We start from the raw sequence: 22500 nt of genomic DNA, 5'->3' as shown, positions 1-22500 counted from the left end.
ATCTTGATGCTGTCTCACACCATGGAGAAATACCATTACCTTTATGTTAGGGATGCATTAGGTTACTGTGTGTGCGTGCGTACGTGTTAGACAAATGTTGAAATCTTTCCACACCCAACCTCTACGTGTGTGTATAGAAACTCTAATAATAGAAGTCCTTAAACTCTTACCTGAATAAATAAATATTAGATGCCATGGTAACGCCTTAGTAACTCGTTGCCTTAGATACAAGGAGCTTGGAGGCCTCGGTCAGTTTTGCTGATCTCTTTCATGTTGTTTATCACATAGTAGGTGGTGGGTAACTCAGGGACACATCTCCGATGTAGTGTCAACATGGACTTATTGTTTTAGCCTGTCAGTGGTGTGTGTGCCTCTGTGAGACTGTGTGAATGAAAGTGCTGGGTAAACATTTAGTGCTCGCTCCACCCAGGGCTCTCTCTCTCTCTCTCTCTCTCACACACTCACAGACACACACACACACACACACACACACACACACACACACACACACACACACACACACACACACACACACACACACACACACACACACACACACACACACACACACACACACACACACACACACACACACACACACACACACACACACACACACACACACACACACACACACACCCCGGGGGTAGGGGGGGTACTGCATTACATAACCCAGCCGGTCTGCTGCCCCCCCCCCCCCCCACCAGCAGCTGAATCTGAACCGATGCTGTGTGAGGTTCATCTGGGGAGAATACTAGTCAGCCTTTCTTGTTGTGCTCCTGATTAGAAAACAGCCACAAGACTCCAAACCCAGTACATTAGTGATAATTACCTCAGCCCATCCCCGTCATACACGTCAGTCATCACCTCCTAATGTTCTGTTGATGAAAACACTCTCCGACCTGTCCGTGATGATGAGTTACCATGGGAACAAGATATCTTTTGTCCAGCAAACATACTTTGATTGTTACAGTGTGTAGTCCTGGGCTTGACAGGTCTCTTATGTACGCTCTTACCTTTACGGTCGTATGAGAGATTGTGTTAGGGTGTGTGTGTGTGTGTGTGTACTGGCTAACTGCCTAATTGTGTTGAACTTGGCTGTGTATGGTGGATGTATAAAGCAAATGAACTAATTACGTGAAACTGAATGAAAACACATAATCCCAATAAACCCTTCTAATCTTGCAATTCAAAGTACAAAACAAACACTGGAAATAGGCAACAACATTAGCTACTTTCAGTTAATTGTCTCAGGGTGATACTTTCCACCCATTAATCCCCCTCCTCCTCCCATTATGTCAACAGAAAAGACAGTTGTATTTGGAACAACCTCTCATATTCCTGCGGGAGGTCTGTTTTAGTGCCAAACCAAAGAAGTTGAACAGAAAATGTGGATGCTGAGTGAAACTCTCTCTATATGTCAACTCTCACTCTATTGACCAGCGCCTGACTCATCATTTGTGTGAATGGAGTGAAAATGAAACTAAAAAAGTGCATCCTTTCTTTCCCTCGCCCTTAATCTCTCCCTCTCTCTATCTTTTATCTGGTGTGATCACGCCTGTTATTCACAGCTGAGTGCTTTCGCTCGCTGACAGGCAGGATGCTTCAGTCTGTTATTATCAATCCATCTCCATCTGACAGTGGCTCTGCTCTCTCTTCCACCCCCCCCCTCTCTCTCCTTCCCCCCTCTCTCTCCTTTCTCCCCCCTCTCTCTCTCCTTTCTCTCCCCCTCTCTCTCTCCTTTCTCTCCTCTCTCTCTCTCTTTCTCCCCCTCTCTCTCCTTTCTCCCCCCCTCTCTCTCTCCTTTCTCTCCTCTCTCTCTCTCTCTCTTTCTCCCCCCCTCTCTCTCCTTTCTCTCCTCTCTCTCTCTCTTTCTCCCCCCTCTCTCTCTCCTCCCCCCTCTCTCCTTTCTCCCCCTCTCTCTCTCCTTTCCCCCCCTCTCTCCTTTCTCCCCCCCCCCTCTCTCCTTTCTCCCCCCTCTCTCTCCTTTCTCTCCCCCCTCTCTCTCTCCTTTCTCTCCTCTCTCTCTCAGCCTGGCTTCTTCTTCTCCAGAGTGGCAGCGGTCTAAGGCACGGTATCTTAGTGCTAGAGGTGTCACTACAGACACCCTGGTTTGATTCCAGGCTGTATCACAACCAGCCGTGATTGGGAGTCCCACAGGGTGGCGCACAATTGGCCCAGCGTCGCCCGAGTTTGGCCGGTGTCGGCCGTCATTGTAAATAAGAGTTTGTTCTTAACTGACTCGCCTAGTTAAATAAACAAATATTTATATATATTATTCTCTCTCTTTCTCTGGCGGTTGTATCTGTGGTTAATCAGGTATAGACACACTCTTTAATGATATTCTGCCACACAGTCCAGTCAGATTTACCACTGAGGTTGAATACTACTGACCCCCTCCTACCATCACCACCTCTACCAGCCCTGTGTTCAAGTGCCCCATTTTTTTGCCAAATCAAATTTGATTTGTCACATACACATGGTTAGCGGATGTTAATGCAAGTGTAGCAAAAAGCTTGTGCTTCAAGTTCCGACCATGCAGTAATATCTAACAAGTAATCTAACCTAATAATTTCACCACAACTACCTTATACAAACAAGTGTAAAGGGATGAATAAGAAGATGTACATAGAAATATATGAATGAGCGATGGCCGAACGGCAAGATGTAGTAGATGGTATAGAGTACAGTATATACATATGAGGTGTATATGAGATTAGAGTAATGTAGGGTATGTAAACCCTACATAAAGTGACATTGTTTAAAGTGGCTAGTGATACATTTATTACATCAATTTTTCATTATTAAAGTGGCTAGAGATGAGTCAGTATGTTGTCAGCAGCCACTCTATGTTAGTGATGGCTGTTTAACAGTCTGATGGCCTTGAGATTGAAGCTGTTTTTCAGTCTCTTGGTCCCAGCTTTGATGCACCTGTACTGACCTCGCCTTCTGGGTGATAGGGGGGTGAACAGGCAGCGGCTCGGGAGGTTGTTGTCCTTGATGATCTTTTTGGCCTTCCTGTGACATTGGGTGGTGTAGGTCTCCTGGAGGGCAGGTAGTTTGCCCCCCGGTGATGCGTTGTGCAGACCTCAATATCCTCTGGAGAGCCTTACGGTTGTGGGTGGAGCAGTTGCCGTACCAGGCGGTGATACAGCCCAACAGTATGCTCTCAATTGTGCATCTGTAAAAGTTTGTGAGTGTATTTGGTGACAATCCTCAGGAGGTTGAAGGTTGAAGAGGTGCTGCTGCGCCTTTTTCACCACACTGTCTGTGTGGGTGGACCATTTCAGTTTGTCTGTGATGTGTACGCCGAAGAACTTAAAACTTTCCACCTTCTCCACTACTGCCCCATCGATTTGGATAGGGGGCAGCTCCCTCTGCTGTTTCCCGAAGTCCACGATCATCTCCTTTGTTTTGTTGACATTGAGTGTGAGGTTATTTTCCTGACACCACACTCCGAGGGCCCTCACCTCCTACCTGTAGGCCGCCTCGTCGTTGTTGGTAATCAAGCATACCACTGTAGTGTCGTCTGCAAACTTGATGATTGAGTTGGAGGTGTGCATGGCCACGTAGTCATGGGTGAACAGGGAGTACAGGAGAGGGCTGAGAACGCAGCCTTGTGGGGCCCCAGTGTTAAGGATCAGCGGGGTGGAGATGTTGTTACCTACCCTCACCACCTGGGAGCGGCCCGTCAGGAAGTCCAGGAACCAGTTGCACAGGGATGATGAGTTTGGATGGTACAATGGTGTTAAATGCTAAGCTGTAGTCGATGAACAGCATTCTTACATAGGTATTCCTCTTGTCCAGATGGGTTAGGGCAGTGTGCATTGTGATTGTGTCGTCTGTGGACCTATTTGGGCGGTAAGCAAATTGGAGTGGGTCTAGGGTGTCAGGTAGGGTGGAGGTGATATGATCCTTGACTAGTCTCTCAAAGCACTTCACGATGACGAAAGTGAGTGCTACGGGGCGATAGTCATTTAGCTCAGTTACCTTCGCTTTCTTGGGAACAGGAACAATGGTGGCTCTCTTGAAGCATGTGGGAACAGCAGACTGGGATAAGGATTGATTGAATATGTCCGTAAACACACCAGCCAACTGGTCTGTGCATGCTCTGAGGACGTGGCTAGGGATGCCGTCTGGGCTGGCAGCCTTGCGAGGGTTAACACGTTTAAATGTTTTACTCACCTTGGCTGCAGTGAAGGAGAGACCGCAGGTTTTGGTAGCGGCCTGTCACATCGTGGTCCGCGACGGGGCTGTTTTTTCTTTTGTAGTCCGTGATTGACTGTAGACCCTGCCACATACCTCTTGTGTCTGAGCCGTTGAATTAAGACTCTACTTGGTCTCTATACTGACGCTTAGCTTGTTTGATTGCCTTGTGGAGGGAATAGTTACACTGTTTGTATTCGGTCATGTTTCCGGTCACCTTGCCCTGATTAAAAGCAGAGGTTTGCGCTTTCAGTTTTGCGCGAATGCTGCCATCAAACCACGGTTTCTGGGTGGGGAATGTTTTAATAGACGCTGTGGCCACAACATCCCCGATGCACTTGCTAATAAACTTGCTCACCGAATCAGCGTATTTATCAATGTTATTGTCCGACGCTATGTGGAACATGGACCAGTCCACGTGACCGAAGCAATCTTGAAGCGTGGAATCGGACAAAAGAGACCGTGGAGGTGGGGGGGGATTAGTGGCATGTGGATGGGTCTCTTGATCCATCATTTCACTCTGGGTCTGAATAGAACAGGATGGGAGGAGTAGATGAGGACAGGGGGCAAGGAGGGGTGTTTTAATGGGTGTAAAGGGGGGAGGGGCTTTCTCAATAGCGTGATGTCTGGCTGAAAAGGAGAGCTGTTTGGGGGAAGCAGGGGGTCCAACGGGAAAGGAGGGAGAGAGAGGAGGTAGTTTCTGTCTATTCCACTCCCTGCCCTTTCCTCTCGACAGTCTATCCCTGCTGGTCCCCACAAATAGGCCTGCCATTCCAGTTTAGTACAGTCCTGTTGTGACTTATAATGTAATTTTAGCACGCCAGTGTTGATTCGTCCCAGTCTGTCCTCTGAGTGTGTTTAATGTCTGCCAGTCAGAAAGTAGCCTCTGTTATTACACATGGCTGAGGTATGAGGCCGACGAGACTGATTGGTTTCTCAGAGCAATCCCTCCATAGAAACAGTGGCTGTGTGTGTGTGTGTGTGTGTGTGTGTGTGTGTGTGTGTGTGTGTGTGTGTGTGTGTGTGTGTGTGTGTGTGTGTGTGTGTGTGTGTGTGTGTGTGTGTGTGTGTGTGTGTGTGTGTGTGTGTGTGTGTGTGTGTGTGTGTGTGTGTGCATTGCATGCTGTTTGGGGTTTTAGTCTGGGTTTCTGTACAGCACTTTGAGATATCAGCTGATGTACGAAGGGCTATATAAATAAAATTTGATTTGATTTTGATTTGTGTGTGTGTGTGTGTGTGTGTGTGTGTGTGTGTGTGTGTGTGTGTGTGTGTGTGTGTGTGTGTGTGTGTGTGTGTGTGTGTGTGTGTGTGTGTGTGTGTGTGTGTGTGCATTGCTTGCTGTTTGGGGTTTTAGGCTGGGTTTCTGTACAGCACTTTGAGATATCAGCTGATGTACGAAGGGCTATATAAATAAAATTTGATTTTGATTTGTGTGTGTGTGTGTGTGTGTATGTTTGTGTGTTTGTGTGTGTGTGTGTTCTCACTGAGTCTAAAATCAGCAGCTCGTATCAGAAATTAGTGGAGTACAGCTTCCTCTCCACTAATGTAAAACTTGTTTAGTAAGATGACAGAGAGAGAGATAGAGAGAGAGACAGACACAGAGAGAGAGAGAGAGAGAGAGAGACAGAGACAGAGAGAGAGAGAGAGAGAGAGAGAGAGAGAGAGAGAGAGAGAGAGAGAGAGAGACAGAGAGACAGAGAGACAGACAGACAGCGAGAGAGCGAGAGAAAGAGATGGTGCTTTGGAGGGGGAAGAGAGTGTTTTAAGGGGAATGCAGAATGACGCATAAGGGTTTGAGAGAGATGAGGTTGTTTTTCTTCTGAACAGAACTAGGGTGTAGGATTAGGTCATCCCAAACCAGTTCAACCACACTGCCCCAATTACTGAGAGACAAGGACCGTGTGTGTGTGTGTGTGTGTGTGTGTGTGTGTGTGTGTGTGTGTGTGTGTGTGTGTGTGTGTGTGTGTGTGTGTGTGTGTGTGTGTGTGTGTGTGTGTGTGTGTGTGTGTGTGTGTGTGTGTGTGTGTGTGTGTGTGTGTGTGTGTTGTTCACTCTGCCTCAGTATACTGAATCTTTTCAGAGTACCCGCGTTGCTGCGATGAGATTAGGGAAGCTGTCACACAGACTGTCACAAACACTGTCACACTCACTCTCTGTCACATGTACTCCATACACACAATGGTGCACACAGGACTGAAAAGTGGTGTGTGTGTGTGTGTGTGTGTGTGTGTGTGTGTGTGTGTGTGTGTGTGTGTGTGTGTGTGTGTGTGTGTGTGTGTGTGTGTGTGTGTGTGTGTGTGTGTGTGTGTGTGTGTGTGTGTGTGTGTGTGTGTGTGTGTGTGTGTGTGTGTGAGAGAGAGAGAGAGAGAGAGAGAGAGAGAGAGAGAGAGAGAGACTGAGTGTGTGACCTAATCTGGCCCTGGCATCTCACTGAGTCACACAGGAAGGAGAAGGGACAGAGTTCCTCAGAGCAGTCTGTTCCAATGCCTTACCAGGGGGAATCGTCTGTTCGTTTCAATTTCCTTGTTCTTCGTAAGATTATCATACAAACACACACTCCGGTGTTGAGAGGGCAGCTTTGGGGTCAGTTATGAGCCAGTATGACCCTTATAGAGTCTTCATTGGGATCTCATCAAAACATTCCAGATCTCTACATCAACATTCCATAACTCCACCTCAATATTCCCTTCCGCAACCACATGGGAAGGTAGAGGTCAGATTGGGGTGACGTCTGGGACAGAGACAGGAAGTGGCGCAGGAAGTGTAGAACGAACACCAGGGGGAAGTAAAACAATGGCAGTCTTTGCGATAAACAGCACACGCACGAGGACACACCAGATGAACTATAGCCCACTGTCTCCCTATGCAAAGTCAATATTCCTGGACAATCTTTTCTTTCAGAGTAATCGGATGATCAACTCCAAGGAGCTGGACTATCAAGCGAGACCACTAGTGCCATTTCTATAAGATATTGCTGCAAAGGAGAGTGTGTGTATTTATAAAGAGCAAACACACTGCAGGTAATTCAGCCCTCAGAGGAATGAGACTTCTGTGTGATTAAGAAAGCAGTAGAAAGGGAGAGAGAGAGCGGCGCAAGGAATAAACATTGACTTGGTTTTGCCGTTGAGACCAGTGTAGTAGCTGTACTAGAGTTTCATGGCTGGTGAACCTCTGATTAGTGCTCAATTCAAAGTGGGTTGAAGTGGGTTAAATGAGCAGACTGTGGGTGTGCGTGCATGTGTGTGTTTGCGTGTGTGTGCGTGCATCCGTGTTTGTTCTAAAGCTATTCTCTCTGGGCACACATGGTGCTCCAAGACAAATCAATGCAGCCAAACACCAATTTAGACCAAATGAACATTCCATTCCTCATTATAAATCAAACACATTGGAACTAATCAACAGGCCTACATAGGTGATAATGGACTAGAAGTGGATTAGTTCAATGGTCTGAGCAAAGCAGCGAGATCTGTCCCCAATCCCCAAAACCCCTCTATCTCTCTGACCGTATTTATAATACTACTACTAATAATTTGGTGGGTCTTATATTTGTCCCATTTCATGTACAGGTGTGTATTATACACATGTGTGAATTGGGAATGTTTTTTGTTGTTGTTGCATATCCCAACTCCCCCTTGGGACACCCTCGGAGAGTGGGGTCATGGCCAGGGTCTGCCATTATTAACAGCGACCCTGGAGCAATTAGAGTTCATTTCCTTGCTCAAGGACACAGACAGATTATGGTTGAAGCTCCCATAAACCCATTTGAGGACTTGATAGATCATCACCATGTTGTTTACCTGGTTTCTTCAGATCTGCCAACAGTGAAGGGGCCAGGAGGGGCCAGGAGGGGCCAGGCTAGGGGCTGTTTTCAGCCTGTGTTGAGAGTGACAAGGTAAATAAGACATGATGACTACTTGTACGGTCTCTGGCTGCAGTATTTCTGATATTCAGCATGTAAATAACTTATTAATGATTCGCCCTCACCAAACGTATCAACATATTCTCCCTTCTCCAATGGACTCCGTGTCTAATGAATGAATTACTCCAGAGTCAGATTCCATCGGATCCCATCTTGGCACTCATGCCACCCCTCTCTGTGCTCACCGTGCCCTCTGTGCCAGGTGATGTTCTCTCCCTCCAAGCTGATTCATTCAGTCTCGGAACATCGACCTGTCACCGGCCCGGTCGTTATGGCCATGAACGGCTGTGTGTGTGCGCGTGCGCGTGTAGGCCTATGTGTTATTCACAACCGACATCCACCTTTTATACAGTGTGTGCAGTTCAGTGCAATCCTCATCATCTCTCTGTCTCAAATCAATGAATGAGTTTCCATCCATATTCCTTCTTGGCTTTTGGCATTTCCACCTCCAATATGGTGGCCTATGTGCCCATGTGCATATGTGTGTGTTTGCTTACTGATCAGGTTTGTTATAGCTGGTTTACCAGGTGGGAGGCTGCTCTGTTCTGTTAATGGACAGTAAAATAACAACAACTTCCTGGTCCTGGGTCACGTGACACAGCTCCTGGACTAATCAGCTAGCCAGCAGCACAGTGGGCTGCCAACTGTGTCTTTAAAAATGGATGACACAACAAAAGAGATTTTCTTATTGAATTATTTATGGGGACCTTTATCCTTGGAGACGATGATGGGGTATCCACTACCTCTTCCAAAGGGTGACATGCTTAGGCCAAGGCTACTTCACTTAACTCACTATAGAAGTGCTCGATTGTTATCAGCTATCTTACCAAGCCGATCTCTGTAGCACACATGCATGCAGTAAAGCACCTACATGGGGCAATGTTGAGGTTTCTGTGGAAAGATGTGGCAGTCTTTATTTTTTACATGGGGTAACACAAGTATATATAAAGACTATACAAAGGACAATTGGGCTAGGGGGCGGGGATAGGGGCGGGGCTAGGGGGTACAACATCACATTACACAAGTACCTTAAGGGACAGACAGACTTACACTTACAATTCTAACAGCTTTTTTGTTAGTAGAGTATTTCATTGTCTTAAAATATAGTTACATTCATTTTTTTAAGGTAATAAAATGTGGTGTTTTGTTTGTAAATGTACATTTCTGAATATGAAATTTGGCCAAAAGTATAATGCAATTAATTACCTAAAATAGTTTCAACTTATTTCTATCGTAGAATCTAAGCAGTACACCTCTCCACAATAGTGTAAAATCTTCATAAATGTGTTCAATTATAAATCTACTGATGTCTTGCCACAGTTTTACATGAATTTCATGAATACAATGCCAAAAAAGATGCAAAACCGTTTCTGGGTGGTCAAATGGTACAATTAGAGACTATGTTTCTCTTAAACTTCTTCATGTAGTGGTTGGCAGGATAATATTTATGAATAATTTTAAATGAAACTTCCTTCATTTTGTTAACAAGTAGGTATGTGTGTGGCAACATCCAAACTTTTCCCTCCACATATATTTTCAATAAAACCGTTCCAATAAGGCATGACATAAGGTATAGATACAACATCCTGCTGAAACAAGGTTCGTATCGCTCTGTTGTTGAATGGACCAAAAGAGGAACACATCTTTCCTACTGATGAGTCAACAAGGTTAATGGAATGTAGGCTCTGAGGGTCAGGTCTTCACACGTTCCTGAATAACAGAGCAACACCTGAGGGAATGGCATCTAAAACAATTGCAAAACCTTTAGGTGTTACAGGGATCTTGTAAAGTGATAAGAATTCCTTATAACTAAGTAAAACACACTTCTGCATTTCCAAATTGGCTCACCAATAGGATATTATTTCGGGAACCAATATTCTAGAACAAAGATGTGCCAGTCACCGACAGGTGCGGACGCTTGATGATATCCGTTATCAGGGAGGTCATGAGGCGCGGCCACTGTGACCAGGACCGCGCTAAATGGACATCTCGCATTCGGTGGAAAATGACAATGACCTTCATTGTATCTAGCGCTATATTAATTCGACATGTCATTAGTAAAATGTCAGGTCGTCCCATATGGGCAGCAACATGTGTATGGGGAGACAGACATTTGATGCCTTCTCTCCATTTCTAGGCTACTTACTACATATTCCTATTTCTTATAATTATTATTATATATATTTCTTATCGTGGATGGTTGTTTATTTCAACATAGGCAACACACTCTCACCCAACTCAACTCTGGCTACAGTTAAAAACATAGATTTTATATACATGATTGTGAGGTTAATTCAGAGTCCTAACGGGTTAATTACATGGGGAAGTCATAATTGTGTAGGTTAAATATATCAATGAATTGACCTCCCTCCCTTCTGGAGTAGTGGGAGGAGTCTAGTGGCTTCCCACTCTGTCCTGTGCTTCGGAAGCAGATTACCTCCGGAGACACTGATCACCCGACAACTGTGGTGGGTGACAGTAGTGAGTGACAGCTCTCGGACCTGGACGGCGTGAGCGCGATGGACAGTTTGTAACTTTGCTTTTGTAGTGGAACGTCAAGTCCACATTCACGGACCAAACTACGTACGGGACTATGCCCAGTGCCGATACAAGTTCATCAGAAGTAGAGAGATATAACATCTGCGGCGAAATGGTAAATATGCCTTCCTGATCACATCGTCTGTGGAATGACGGAGACTTGGTGTCACGTATCTGACTGCGTCTGTAGAGCGCGCCAACATTTGTCACGTTTGATATTCGGTAGCGTACAAACACTTCGTCGTGGCGGTCGTAGTGGACAAATCGGCAGCAACAACCAGTTGTCTCTATGTGAATGATCCCATTCCCAACTAACCGTGGTTTACAAAGTATTGGGCTATACCTTATCGGTGACTGATAGTCGAGTTCGGAACCGTTCCATCGTGCAGTCCCAAGTGTTGGGGCGACTTGATTTGGAAATTATGTGCAGCATATCCATTACACAATGTGAGACTGTAGTTAATTCCATAATTAAAGATAGGCTGTTTGTAAATTGTGGTCATTTCTTTATTGCTTTTTTTGTATCTAGCCAACACATGTCTAACTGAATTAGTTATTTATACACTCAGTGTTTGTATCTGTTGTGTTGACAGCCAGGTATAACCCGGTTAGTCAAGGATTTGTACTGCTGGGCAGGTGTTTCATTGAAGGCAACAGCAGCTTTTTTTTTTCTTCCACAAACCACGTAGCTATTGCGTGCGACCTCTCTGTCAAGTGCATTAACACAACAGCTGTTGAACAAATTTACGAAGTAGGTTTTAGTCATTCGGTTCCTTTACCCCAATTGTTTTTGTCGGGAGCGAATGTGCAGCCAGATGTTTGTGGTGGACGTGGCCCCTAAACGCGTTGCTTTATACGGTCATTCCAACACTAAATAGTTTGCAACGGTATAGTTGTTTTGTCCCTGGTGTTTGTGTTCATTCTTAACTGTAATGTCGTGGGTGAGATACAGTGACGAGTTACACTTATAGCACAAACAACGACACTGATAGCTGATTCCCATACCATGACCCATTTAGGGGATAGGCTATGCAAAACTACATCGAGCTATTTATCCTAGTATATGACAAACCACCCCCTCAGTGATTGGATGAAAGAGTGAACATGTAAAGAACGGTATGTACTCAGGGGTCTAGCTGGTATTCAGCTATATATCCCATATAGAGGTTAGGCATCGGGAAATGATTGAGATCATAGAGGTGAGTCAAGGGGAAGGCAGGGGGATGGCACTGGCATATTCCACATAGTCTATCTGACAGTGGAAACCCTTGGTCGGTAACGGTCACTGGAGTGGACAGGAGCGTTTGGGGACTCCCGGGCTCTCGCCAGCCATCCATACGTTAATTAGCGTGGCTGGAGAGTGGCGGCTTGCCTGTGAGTCAACTGGGACGGCATAATCGTGGCTGGAATAGACTACAGAGCAGGGAGAGGAGAGGCTGAGAGACAGAACATACACTTTTCACCCTCCCTACTACACATGCCCCATATTTTCCTTACAGGATAGTTGACATGTTTTGCAGTTTGAAGGAAAGTGGCCTAGATTTAACATCCGCAGACTAGGATTTACATTATGGAAGACAAATCCATATGTTGTTGTTATTACTGATGACCACATAAATACACACACACACATGTTGTAGCCAGCAGCACTCGACAGTCAGTGTGTGTCCATTTGGCATCTGTCATATAAAAAATATGTCCCTCTTCCTCCCCTGCCTCTGCTCAGCCACCATCCCCACTCATCCATATTTAATAACACACACTGACTGAAGCTGGCACATTTCACTGAATATAAAGGGATTTCAGAGAGATGAAACTTTCAGACCCTTTACATCAACAGAGATGCTCGAATTCTAATCTGCCAAACAGGCAGACAGACAGACAAGCAGACAGACACAGACAGACAGACAGGCACAGACAAGCAGACAGACACAGACAGTCAGACAGGCGTGTGATTGATGGAGAGTGTTAAGGTTGGATGTTATTTATTCATTAGTGCCTCGCTAGTCTTTCCATCTTAAGTACTGATTACACAAAGGTCAGCTTCACTGTGTGTGTGTGTGGTGTACTGTCGCATAGTGTGTCTGTGTGTATATGTATGAAGTATAGTGCCGCATGTCAGAAGTTTATGGGTAGAATATGTTTCTGTCCTTTCTCCTCTGTTTAACTAGAGAAGCTACTCCCTGGAAGTCTGCCCTTGGGCAGAGTAAGTTTCTTAAGGCTGTGTTTTTCCCAGCCTGCTCCACTCAGGTAAAGACTGGAATTTTACTACCTGAGGTCTTATTCCAACTCGACACGGGAATCAAAAGAGTGTGTGTGTGTGTGTGTGTGTGTGTGTGTGTGTGTGTGTGTGTGTGTGTGTGTGTGTGTGTGTGTGTGTGTGTGTGCGTGTGCGTGTGAGTTTGCATGTTTGTGCGCGTGTTTATTGCTGAGCTGTTTTTGGCAGTGTAGTAACAGGCCATTAAACAGTGTGTTGTGAGTGCAATTTACTGTGTCCCCAGGGCCAGTGCATTGGAGAGAGAAGTGGCTGATGGCACATTCCAAAGGCCTTAATGGCCTCTTGGTCTTCAGCAATTAGGAAATATCAAGCTAGTCGGATTGATGACTTTCTGGTATCCTTTTCTATGGTGTCAAAAGTGAAAAAAGTATGGATTGAGGATCTATTGGAGATAACAGACATTAGAAATAATTGAAAACTATCAGAAACCAGGCATCATTTTTATAGCATATTTTGAAAAAGCCTTCAATAAAAGTATGGCTTTAATTTATTTAGAAGTGCCTGGATTATTTCAATTATAGAGAATCTCTTGTAAAATGGGCAAACGTCATGTGTATGACACTCCTTTATGTAAAATGATAAATAATGGTTATTTCTCAAAGAGTTGTATTGTTAGGAGGTGTAAAACAGGGTTGCCTTCTTTCACCATACTTGTTTGCTATGGCCATTGAATAGTTAATTATAAAAATCAGATCCAATTTTTAAAAGTAAGGGGTTAAAAATGTATGGATTAGAAACAAAGGTATCAATGTATGCTGATGATTCAAGTTTTCTTTTCTCGAGTCCACAATCTTCAACCCTGAATGGTCTCATTGAGGAGCTGGATAATGTTTCCAGTTTATCTGGATTAAAACCCAACTCTGATAAGTGTACTATATTATGGATTGGGTCTCTAAAAGACTCAGACTTTAAATTGCTATGTGGTCTCCTGATTACCTGGGTGGATGGTGCTGTTGATGTGCTTCGTGTACACACATTCCTGAAAAGTTGAATGACCTTGCAACTATCAATTTTGATAGAAAACCGATTGGATCTTGAAACCATGGAAAGGGAAACACTGGTCAGTCTATGGGAAAAAGACACTGATTAATTCTCTCGTCATATCACAGTATCTATTCATGGCTCTACCAACTCTAGGAGAGAACTTGAAAAAGCAATGTGAGCAAAAACCATTTCATTTCATTTAGAATGGAAATCAAGTAAGTTAAACAGATCTATTTATATAATGAATATGAGTTTGGATGGCTAAAACTATTAAATATCAAGGCCTTAAATCTCTTCTCTAATATATCGTTGGATGCAGTTTATGGTAGAGAAATGAACGTTTAATATCTGGCAACCGCTCTGGTGGACATTCCTGCAGTCAGGATACCAATTACACAGTCCCTTGAGACATATGTGGCATTGTGTTGTGGAGAAAGGAGAAATGCTCACTAACAGGGATGTAAATAAGTTTGTGCCCAAAATTTCAGAGATAATTATCGAAATTTTGTGCGTATGGAGATTTTCTGGGATCTTTAACTTCTACTCATGAAACATGGGACCAACACTTTACATGTTGTGTTTATATTTTTGTTCAGTATAGTTTATGCCACTCATTAAATATCATAAATGGCTGATGAAAACTCATATAAATCTCGGAATGGATCAGTTTCACAGTCAAGAGGGTTGACAACTATCCCGTATAAAATTCAAGATGGTTGGGAACAGATTTTTGATGTCCCAATACCATGGCATCGGGTTTATGAACTGATTCAATTGATGCATTCATTTGTTATTTTCAATTTAAGCTATTATATTAAATTCTCGCTACAAACAGAACGCTCAGTAAATGGGGTATTCAACAGTCAGACCGGTGCAGACTCTGCCATGCAGAAAACAGAATTAGTAGAGCATTTCTCTTGGCACTGTCCATCGCTGGCTTGTTTTTGGAGTCAGGTCCAGGCATGGTTGTTATGCCATAATATCAGGGTGGTGTTGGACCTGCCAGCTATTGCTGGAGGATTTGAAGGACACAGTCAGCCAATAGGAAATATCATTGTGTTCTTGGGTAAAATGTTTCTTTTTGGGGCAATTTCAGCAGAAATGTTTTCGATGGGGAGGTTCAAGTCTCTAGTGAGACACCATGGTAGAATTATGGGGAGGTTCAAGTCTCTAGTGAGACACCATGGTAGAATGATGGGGAGGTTCAAGTCTCTAGTGAGACACCATGGTAGAATGATGGGGAGGTTCAAGTCCCTAGTGAGACACCATGGTAGAATTATGGGGAGGTTCCTAGTGAGGCACCATGGTAGAATGATGGGGAGGTTCCTAATGAGACACCATGGTAGAATGATGGGGAGGTTCCTAGTGAGACACCATGGTAGAATGATGGGGAGGTTCCTAATGAGACACCATGGTAGAATGATGGGGAGGTTCCTAGTGAGACACCATGATAGAATGATGGGGAGGTTCCTAATGAGACACCATGGTAGAATGATGGGGAAGTTCCTAGTGAGACACCATGGTAGAATGATGGGGAGGTTCCTAATGAGACACCATGGTAGAATGATGGGGAAGTTCCTAGTGAGACACCATGGTAGAATGATGGGGAAGTTCCTAGTGAGACACCATGGTAGAATGATGGGGAGGTTCCTAATGAGACACCATGGTAGAATGATGGGGAGGTTCCTAATGAGACACCATGGGAGAATGGAGGGATGCATTAGAAGAGGAAATGGTAGAATGGTGATTTACTGGGAAAGATGGGTTGATCTGTGGCTGTCTGAAGGGTGGAATTGATGAGTGTTGGAATAAATTTATACACAAATGTCAGTATAAATGTTTGAGGTGGGGATGGGAATTTATGTTTTGCATTTGACTATTTATGTTTTGTGTTTTGGTTTCATGCTGTGAGAGGTGTGTGCTGGCCCTGGTGATGATGGCTGCGCTCAATGTATTGAATTATGGGTCCCTAGTCTCTGAGACGCTCCAATGGGCTTTGTGGTGAGGGGTAGCCTAGCAGCTGTCGTTCCCTTCTGTTGTCAGGGCAACCACAGAAGTCTCACCCCTTCCCCCACCCCCCAATCTTATACAGGCTTTGCCGCTGATATCTTTCTATGCTCCCCATTCCCCCCCCCCCCTCTCTCGCTTCCCTTCTCTCTCTCTCTGTCTCTGTGCATGAATGATGCTCAAATGTATTTATTCAGTTTGGGGGTGTTGCTCTAAAGCTTCTCTCCCTCTCTTTATCCTGTCTCTGTGACATCAACTGTTCTCTCTCTCTTTATCCTGTCTCTGTGACATCAACTGTTCTCTCTCTCTTTATCCTGTCTCTGTGACATCAACTGTTCTCTCTCTCTTTATCCTGTCTCTGTGACATCAACTGTTCTCTCTCTTATCCTGTCTCTGTGACATCAACTGTTCTCTCTCTTATCCTGTCTCTGTGACATCAACTGTTCTCTCTCTTATCCTGTCTCTGTGACATCAACTGTTCTCTCTCTCTTTATCCTGTCTCTGTGACATCAACTGTTCTCTCTCTTATCCTGTCTCTGTGACATCAACTGTTCTCTCTCTCTCTCTCTCTCTCTCTCTCTCTCTCTCTCTCTCTCTCTCTCTCTCTCTCCTCCCTCTTTATCCTGTCTCTGTGACATCAACTGTTCTCTCTCTTATCCTGTCTCTGTGACATCAACTGTTCTCTCTCTCTCTCTCTCTCTCTCTCTCTCTCTCTCTCTCTCTCTCTTTATCCTGTGTCTGTGACATCAACTGTTCTCTCTCCCTCTTTATCCTGTCTCTGTGACATCAACTGTTCTCTCTCTCTGTCTGTGTGTGTACCGTATTCATGGACTCGAGTTGTGTGACTTGGTGGGTATGATATGGGTTATCCATGGTCTTTGGGCTAGGATCTTTCTGGGAATGAGGACAGAGTTATAGAAATTGGGGGGGAGGGGAGAAGAGAAGAGGAGAGAGAGTCCTCAGGCAGAGTGGCGTGTTGTGGGAGGAATATATGAAGAGTGAATCTAGTCAGAGCAAACGGGGGTTTTATTAAATGCACTAAAGTAGCTACTAGCTAGCGGCCTGTCTCATCTCGATAGTCAGAAGACTTAGCTGAAGCTATACATATCTGGGACCAGATTGGCAGAATACTAGTTGGCACATCTTTTTAGGAATTTCTCTAGCCCTCTATCTTCCCTTTTTCTCTCTCTCTCTCTCTGTGTGTGTGTGTTGGATTAGTGATTGAGAGTGAGCTAAGCCTACAGTGGACTGACAAACTGACAGAGATGCCGGGTACAGTAAGTAACACAGCCTCGGATTAACACACACTCACTCATCCAAATGATTTTCTGTATCACACAGCTGTCTTTACATATACCGCCGGCTCAGAGCGGACTGGAACTTTTTAGTCAGTCATTATCTAACCAATCTCCACCTGTAGAAGCTTGTGTGATGATGCAAATCGTTGCCGACCATAATATTGACTCAATTAATGTCCATACAGCCCAGCTGTCATATTATAAAGCATTAAACACTCTATCCTGCTGACTGCACACGTGTGTGTGTGTGTGTGTGCACACATCCTATTCACACCAGTGGAGGCTGTTGAGGGGAGGACGGCTCCTAATGATGGCTGGAATGGAGTAAATGGAATGCTATCAAACATGGTTTCCATCCATTACACTCCATTCCAGACATTATTATGAGCCGTCCTCCCCTCAGCAGCCTCCACTGATTCACAAACACACACAGGAATACAGCTGGTTCATATCAGCGAGCTACTCCCACTAGATTAGCGTGAGAGTGTGAAATGTACTGTACCATACACACACACAGCCAGGCTCAGAGATTGAGTTGACTAGATCAGTCTAGATTACGTAACACACGGGAGTGGTGTGTGTGTGTTAAAGAGAGCAAGCGAGATCAATTTTCTGCCCATTGGTTTCTCTGGCACATTTTCGGATGTGGACGCCTAGTCGGTAAACTGCTTTCCTAAGACCTCTGACACGTGTGTGTGTGTGTTGTGCCTGCCATGGAGGGTCTGTGATGTGTGGAATGCAGCTTTGATACTACCTGTCGCTCTTTCTTTCTCTCTCTCTTTAACTTTCTCACTCCCACTCTCTTTCTCCAAAAGGACGGTGAACACACTTGTCTGTGTGAGGAGTGTGATTGAGCACTATGTGTGTTGGCTGCTAAAGCGTCTGATGACAATCTCAGTATAAAACCCCAGGCCTCGGGGTTCCCTCTCGGATTTAACCCTGTAGAGTTAAGACTCATTACAACAGGATTACACTGCTACACTTCTTCAACTCTTCTCCTACTCTATCAATCCATCCCTCACTACTTTCTCTTTTTATAGCCATCCCCCTCTTTCTCTCTCTTTATCCTCATCCACCTCTCTCTCTCCATCTCTATGTGCTCATCCTTCTCTCTCCATCTAAAAGAGTGTGTTTGTTGAGGGCGGTGGCTGCTGGGTAATCTTGGCTCTGGGGGAAAAAAAGAGATTAAATGTCAGATTACAGAAAAGAGAGGATTACATCTTTTCAGGCTTTTTTGATGAGGAGGTCCTGGCCTCACACCTACGTACAGACAGACACCGCGTACGTACAGACAGACACCGCGTACGTACAGACAGACACCGCGTACGTACAGACAGACACCGCGTACGTACAGACAGACACCGCGTACGTACAGACAGACACCGCGTACGCACAGACAGACACCGCGTACGTACAGACAGACACCGCGTACGTACAGACAGACACCGCGTACGCACAGACAGACACCGCGTACGCACAGACAGACACCGCGTACGCACAGACAGACACCGCGTACGCACAGACAGACACCGCGTACGCACAGACAGACACCGCGTACGCACAGACAGACACCGCGTACGCACAGACAGACAGACACCGCGTACGCACAGACAGACAGACACCGCGTACGCACAGACAGACAGACACCGCGTACGCACAGACAGACAGACACCGCGTACGCACAGACAGACAGACACCACGTACGTACGTACAGACTGACACCACGTACGTACGTACGTACAGACTGACACCACGTACGTGCGTACGTACAGACTGACACCACGTACGTACAGACTGACACCACGTACGTACAGACTGACACCACGTACGTACGTACGTACAGACTGACACCACACCATTTTCTTCCCAGCCTTACCTCTCCCATGTGTTACAAGAATAGTGTGTGTTCCTGGATTTGTGCGTGTGTGTTGTTCAATGTCTGTGTACTGTGCATCTTTATTTATCCACCGGTGTTTTAATTAGTGCGTGTATATGTTGTTATCCAATGCAGCCATTTTCATGTCAATATCAACTTATTTCTGGGTAACAATTAAATACCTTACTGTGATTGTTTTCAATTCAAATTGCCCATCAAAAAAATTGTGGGGAGAGGAAAGCTGAAAACGAGCTTTTATTGGCAGAGAGGTTTGGCATTCTTTCTTATTGGTCTATTAACTAAATTCCTCTTGGTGATGTCATCAATCAGGTCAAAACTCCATCCCACCAAAACAGGCTGAAATTTCAGGCACTCTTTTCAAACAGCTCTTACACGAAAAGTACATTAACATAATTTTCACAGTATTATTCCAACCTCATAGTTTGGAAATAAATATAAAACAGGATAATCTAGTTTTTGACCACACTGGCCCCTTAACAGTCTATTGATTTTTCTAGGATGGATCTCTCTCTTTTGTCACCTCCCCTGGCTCTCTCTCTCTCTCTCTCTCTCTCTCTCTCTCTCTCTCTCTCTCTCTCTCTCTCTCTCTCTCTCTCTCTCTCTCTCTCTCTCTCTCTCTCTCTCTCTCTCTCTCTCTCTCTTCTCTCTCTCTCCTTCTCTCTCTCTCTCTCTTTTCTCACTTTCTCTCTCTCCTCTCTCTTCTCTCTCTCTCTCCTCTTCTCTCTCTCTCTCTTTTGTCACCCTGGCTCTCTCCTTCTCTCTCTCCCTTCTCTCCTCTCTCTCTTTCTCTCCTCTCTCTCTCTTCTCTCTCCTTTCTCTCTCTCTCTCTCTCTCTCTCTCTCTCTCTCTCTCTCTCTCTCTCTCTCTCTCTCCTTTCTCTCTCTCCTTTCTCTCTCTCTCTTTTGTCTCCTCCCCTGGCTCTCTCTCTTCTCTCTCTCTCTCTCTCTCTCTCCTCTCTCTCTCCTTTCTCTCTCCTTCTCTCCTCTCTCCCTTCTCTCCTCTCTCTCTTTCTCTCCTCTCTCTCTCTCTCTCTCTCTCTCTCTCTCTCTCTCTCTCTCTCTCTCTCTCTCTCTCTCTCTCTCTCTCTCTCTCTCTCTCTCTCTCTCTCTCTCTCTGTGTGTGTTACATGACATATTCTCTCCATCTGAGTGCTGACCCCATCCTTGGCCTGGCTTTGGGGACCCTCCACCCTCTTTACGTCTCCACCCTCTTTACGTCTCTATAAGAGTGTGTGTTAATGTACTTGGCCCTTAGCAGTGAGATATTGAGGCCTGTGCTCTACTTGCTCGGGGCCTGGTAGCAGGGTCACTTTATTAGGTTTGAAACCACCCCAAATTATTAATTAGACACCCACACTCCTCTCCGTGATGCGTCCAAGTTGGTGCTAATGAGACCTCTGGGGTGGATGTGCTCCACTGCAGGCCTGCTAAAGGCTCATCAGACTTTATCTGTACACTTAAAAAGACTGAGAGAAACTGGAGGAGTTTGTTATCTCTAACTTAGAAATTGGCTGTCATACTTTGATCTCTATTTCTCACCGTCTCTCTCGTTCTCTTTGTTTTCTTGTTTTCTTTCTCGTTCTCTTTGTTTTCTTTCTCATTCTCTCTGCTGGAACATTGTCTAAGAAAGTCTGCTTCCCAGGAGGGATGACTCCCTGACACACACAGTCACACATCCTAGCCCTCTGTCACTTCAGTGCTGAGCTGGTTATATAGAAATCCAAGTGGTGATTCTCTCCACTCATACACAGGGGAGTGGGCAAGAGGAGAGCAGCTCAGTGTAGCTTCAATACCATAAACACTCTTCCATCATGTGGTACAGTCTGTGGCTGTCCTGTGTTACCTGCATTCACTCTGTGTGTGTGTAGTGTGTAGTGTATGCACTGCAGGTCAAGGCATGTAGCAGTAACCCAGGTATGTTTAACTGCCAGAGCCCAGCCCTATATTAGCCCAGCCCAGGGGTTGACCTGATTTACTAGTAAGTGTGTGTGTGAGTGCTCTTTGAGTGTAAAACCAAAGGTAAAGCTGCCACTGCTGCACACACACACACACACTCATAGAGAGAGAGTGTTCTGTTTCGCCTGTCTCTGAGAGTAGGGCTGAGTTGACAGAACACAGGTTTTTTTTTCTTGCTGAAGTGTGGGGGGGGGGGGGGGGGTGTTCTCCCTGAAGTGTGTGTGTGTGTGTGTGCTGGTTTGCGGACTGCAGAGAGAATCCGTTTGGTTGGGTCTGGGATCTGGTCAAAACCCGGTTTTGCTCAAATCGGCTCATCAACTACCATTTCACACTAAACTGGATTATGTTATGCATATATACGCTTGGGGGTGTGGCTACTGTCTGTGTGCGCGTTTCTTTGCGCAGTGTGTGTTTTATGTTTAATGTTGCATCAATCTCAGTGGAAATGACACAACCTTCTGCGGAGGAGCCCCAGGGGGCCTGATAGCTCGTCTGCCCCAGAGTAGGCTACCCTCCCTGGGTACACAGTCCCTACTGCTCCCCTTTCCCCCATAGAGCCTGGAGCTTTGGCTGGCTGCACTTCAAACACTTCACTTCAATTTCACATCACACACACACTCAGACCAGCAACCAACTAAATATTTCCAGCCCTTAAAATTGGTTATTTAATCATACCAGGCGAGTATGTTGCATTGCTTGACTTGGACTGAAATAGGTTCTGGTACTCATTTTGTGTGCTGGTACTGTTTATATTTAGGTGCAGGAGCTCCACAATACTTTTTCACTAATATTCTATAAGAGGAACACGAGCTCAAGCAGTAGAACATTTTTAAAGTACTGGTACTCAGCTCCGCTGAGCTCCTGCCCATGTCAAGTATTGGTCTGGGGACCTCTTTTCATTCACAGTGCCAGCCAGGCTAAGAGGCAGCACAGCAGGCAGAACAGTTCAAAACAATGACCAGACAAACAGTAGGCTAGTAGACAGTGGAGTTGGAACAGGTGGGAAGTGGGAGCAGAGGAGAGGAAGACTAGTAGCCCAGAGGGGGATAAATGCACGACAGGAATCAATGATTTTATATATACACCCAACCAGAACAATCACCAGACCGTCAATGATTCAGCGCTTTAAAAAAAATATAGACATCAAAACATTTAGAAGTCCTATATTTCAGGTGTTTTTGGGAGCAGATGGAGGGAGCAGTGTTCTGAATGGAACTGCTAAATGGTCGATATATTGTTATGCAGGTTGAGTAGGTTTGCAACACATTTATTCTGTGCTGTGCTTTGCAAGGCCATGGGTTGACAGAATGATGCAGTGAGCCTGGCCTCTCCAGTGTTTGAGGAGGCTGTGCTACAAATCACCAAGGATAGGCTAGTCTGTATCACGCGCAACACTGTGGAGGGTATAAACCTGTCTG

General features: G+C 45.2%; 1 protein-coding gene across 2 annotated transcripts in view; it reads left to right on the top strand.

The window, feature by feature from the left end:
• Positions 1-22500, top strand: part of LOC124014208 (transmembrane and coiled-coil domain protein 3-like) — a 34296-nt gene that overhangs the window by 1744 nt on the left and 10052 nt on the right. The window contains exon 1 of one of the 2 annotated variants that reach the window (XM_046328975.1): positions 10512-10778. The exons of the other annotated variant lie outside the window; for it this stretch is intronic. Within the exon in view, the coding sequence (XP_046184931.1) occupies positions 10719-10778 (60 nt within the window). The 5' untranslated portion in view covers positions 10512-10718. Of the gene's footprint in view, positions 1-10511; positions 10779-22500 lie in introns of those variants that run through there. 2 annotated transcript variants of the gene reach the window in all.

Source organism: Oncorhynchus gorbuscha, linkage group LG25 (genome assembly GCF_021184085.1).
Source record: "Oncorhynchus gorbuscha isolate QuinsamMale2020 ecotype Even-year linkage group LG25, OgorEven_v1.0, whole genome shotgun sequence".
Lineage (NCBI taxonomy): Eukaryota > Metazoa > Chordata > Actinopteri > Salmoniformes > Salmonidae > Oncorhynchus > Oncorhynchus gorbuscha.
Note: the sequence above shows the minus strand (reverse complement) of the source record. Positions and strands in the feature narration are given on the sequence as shown.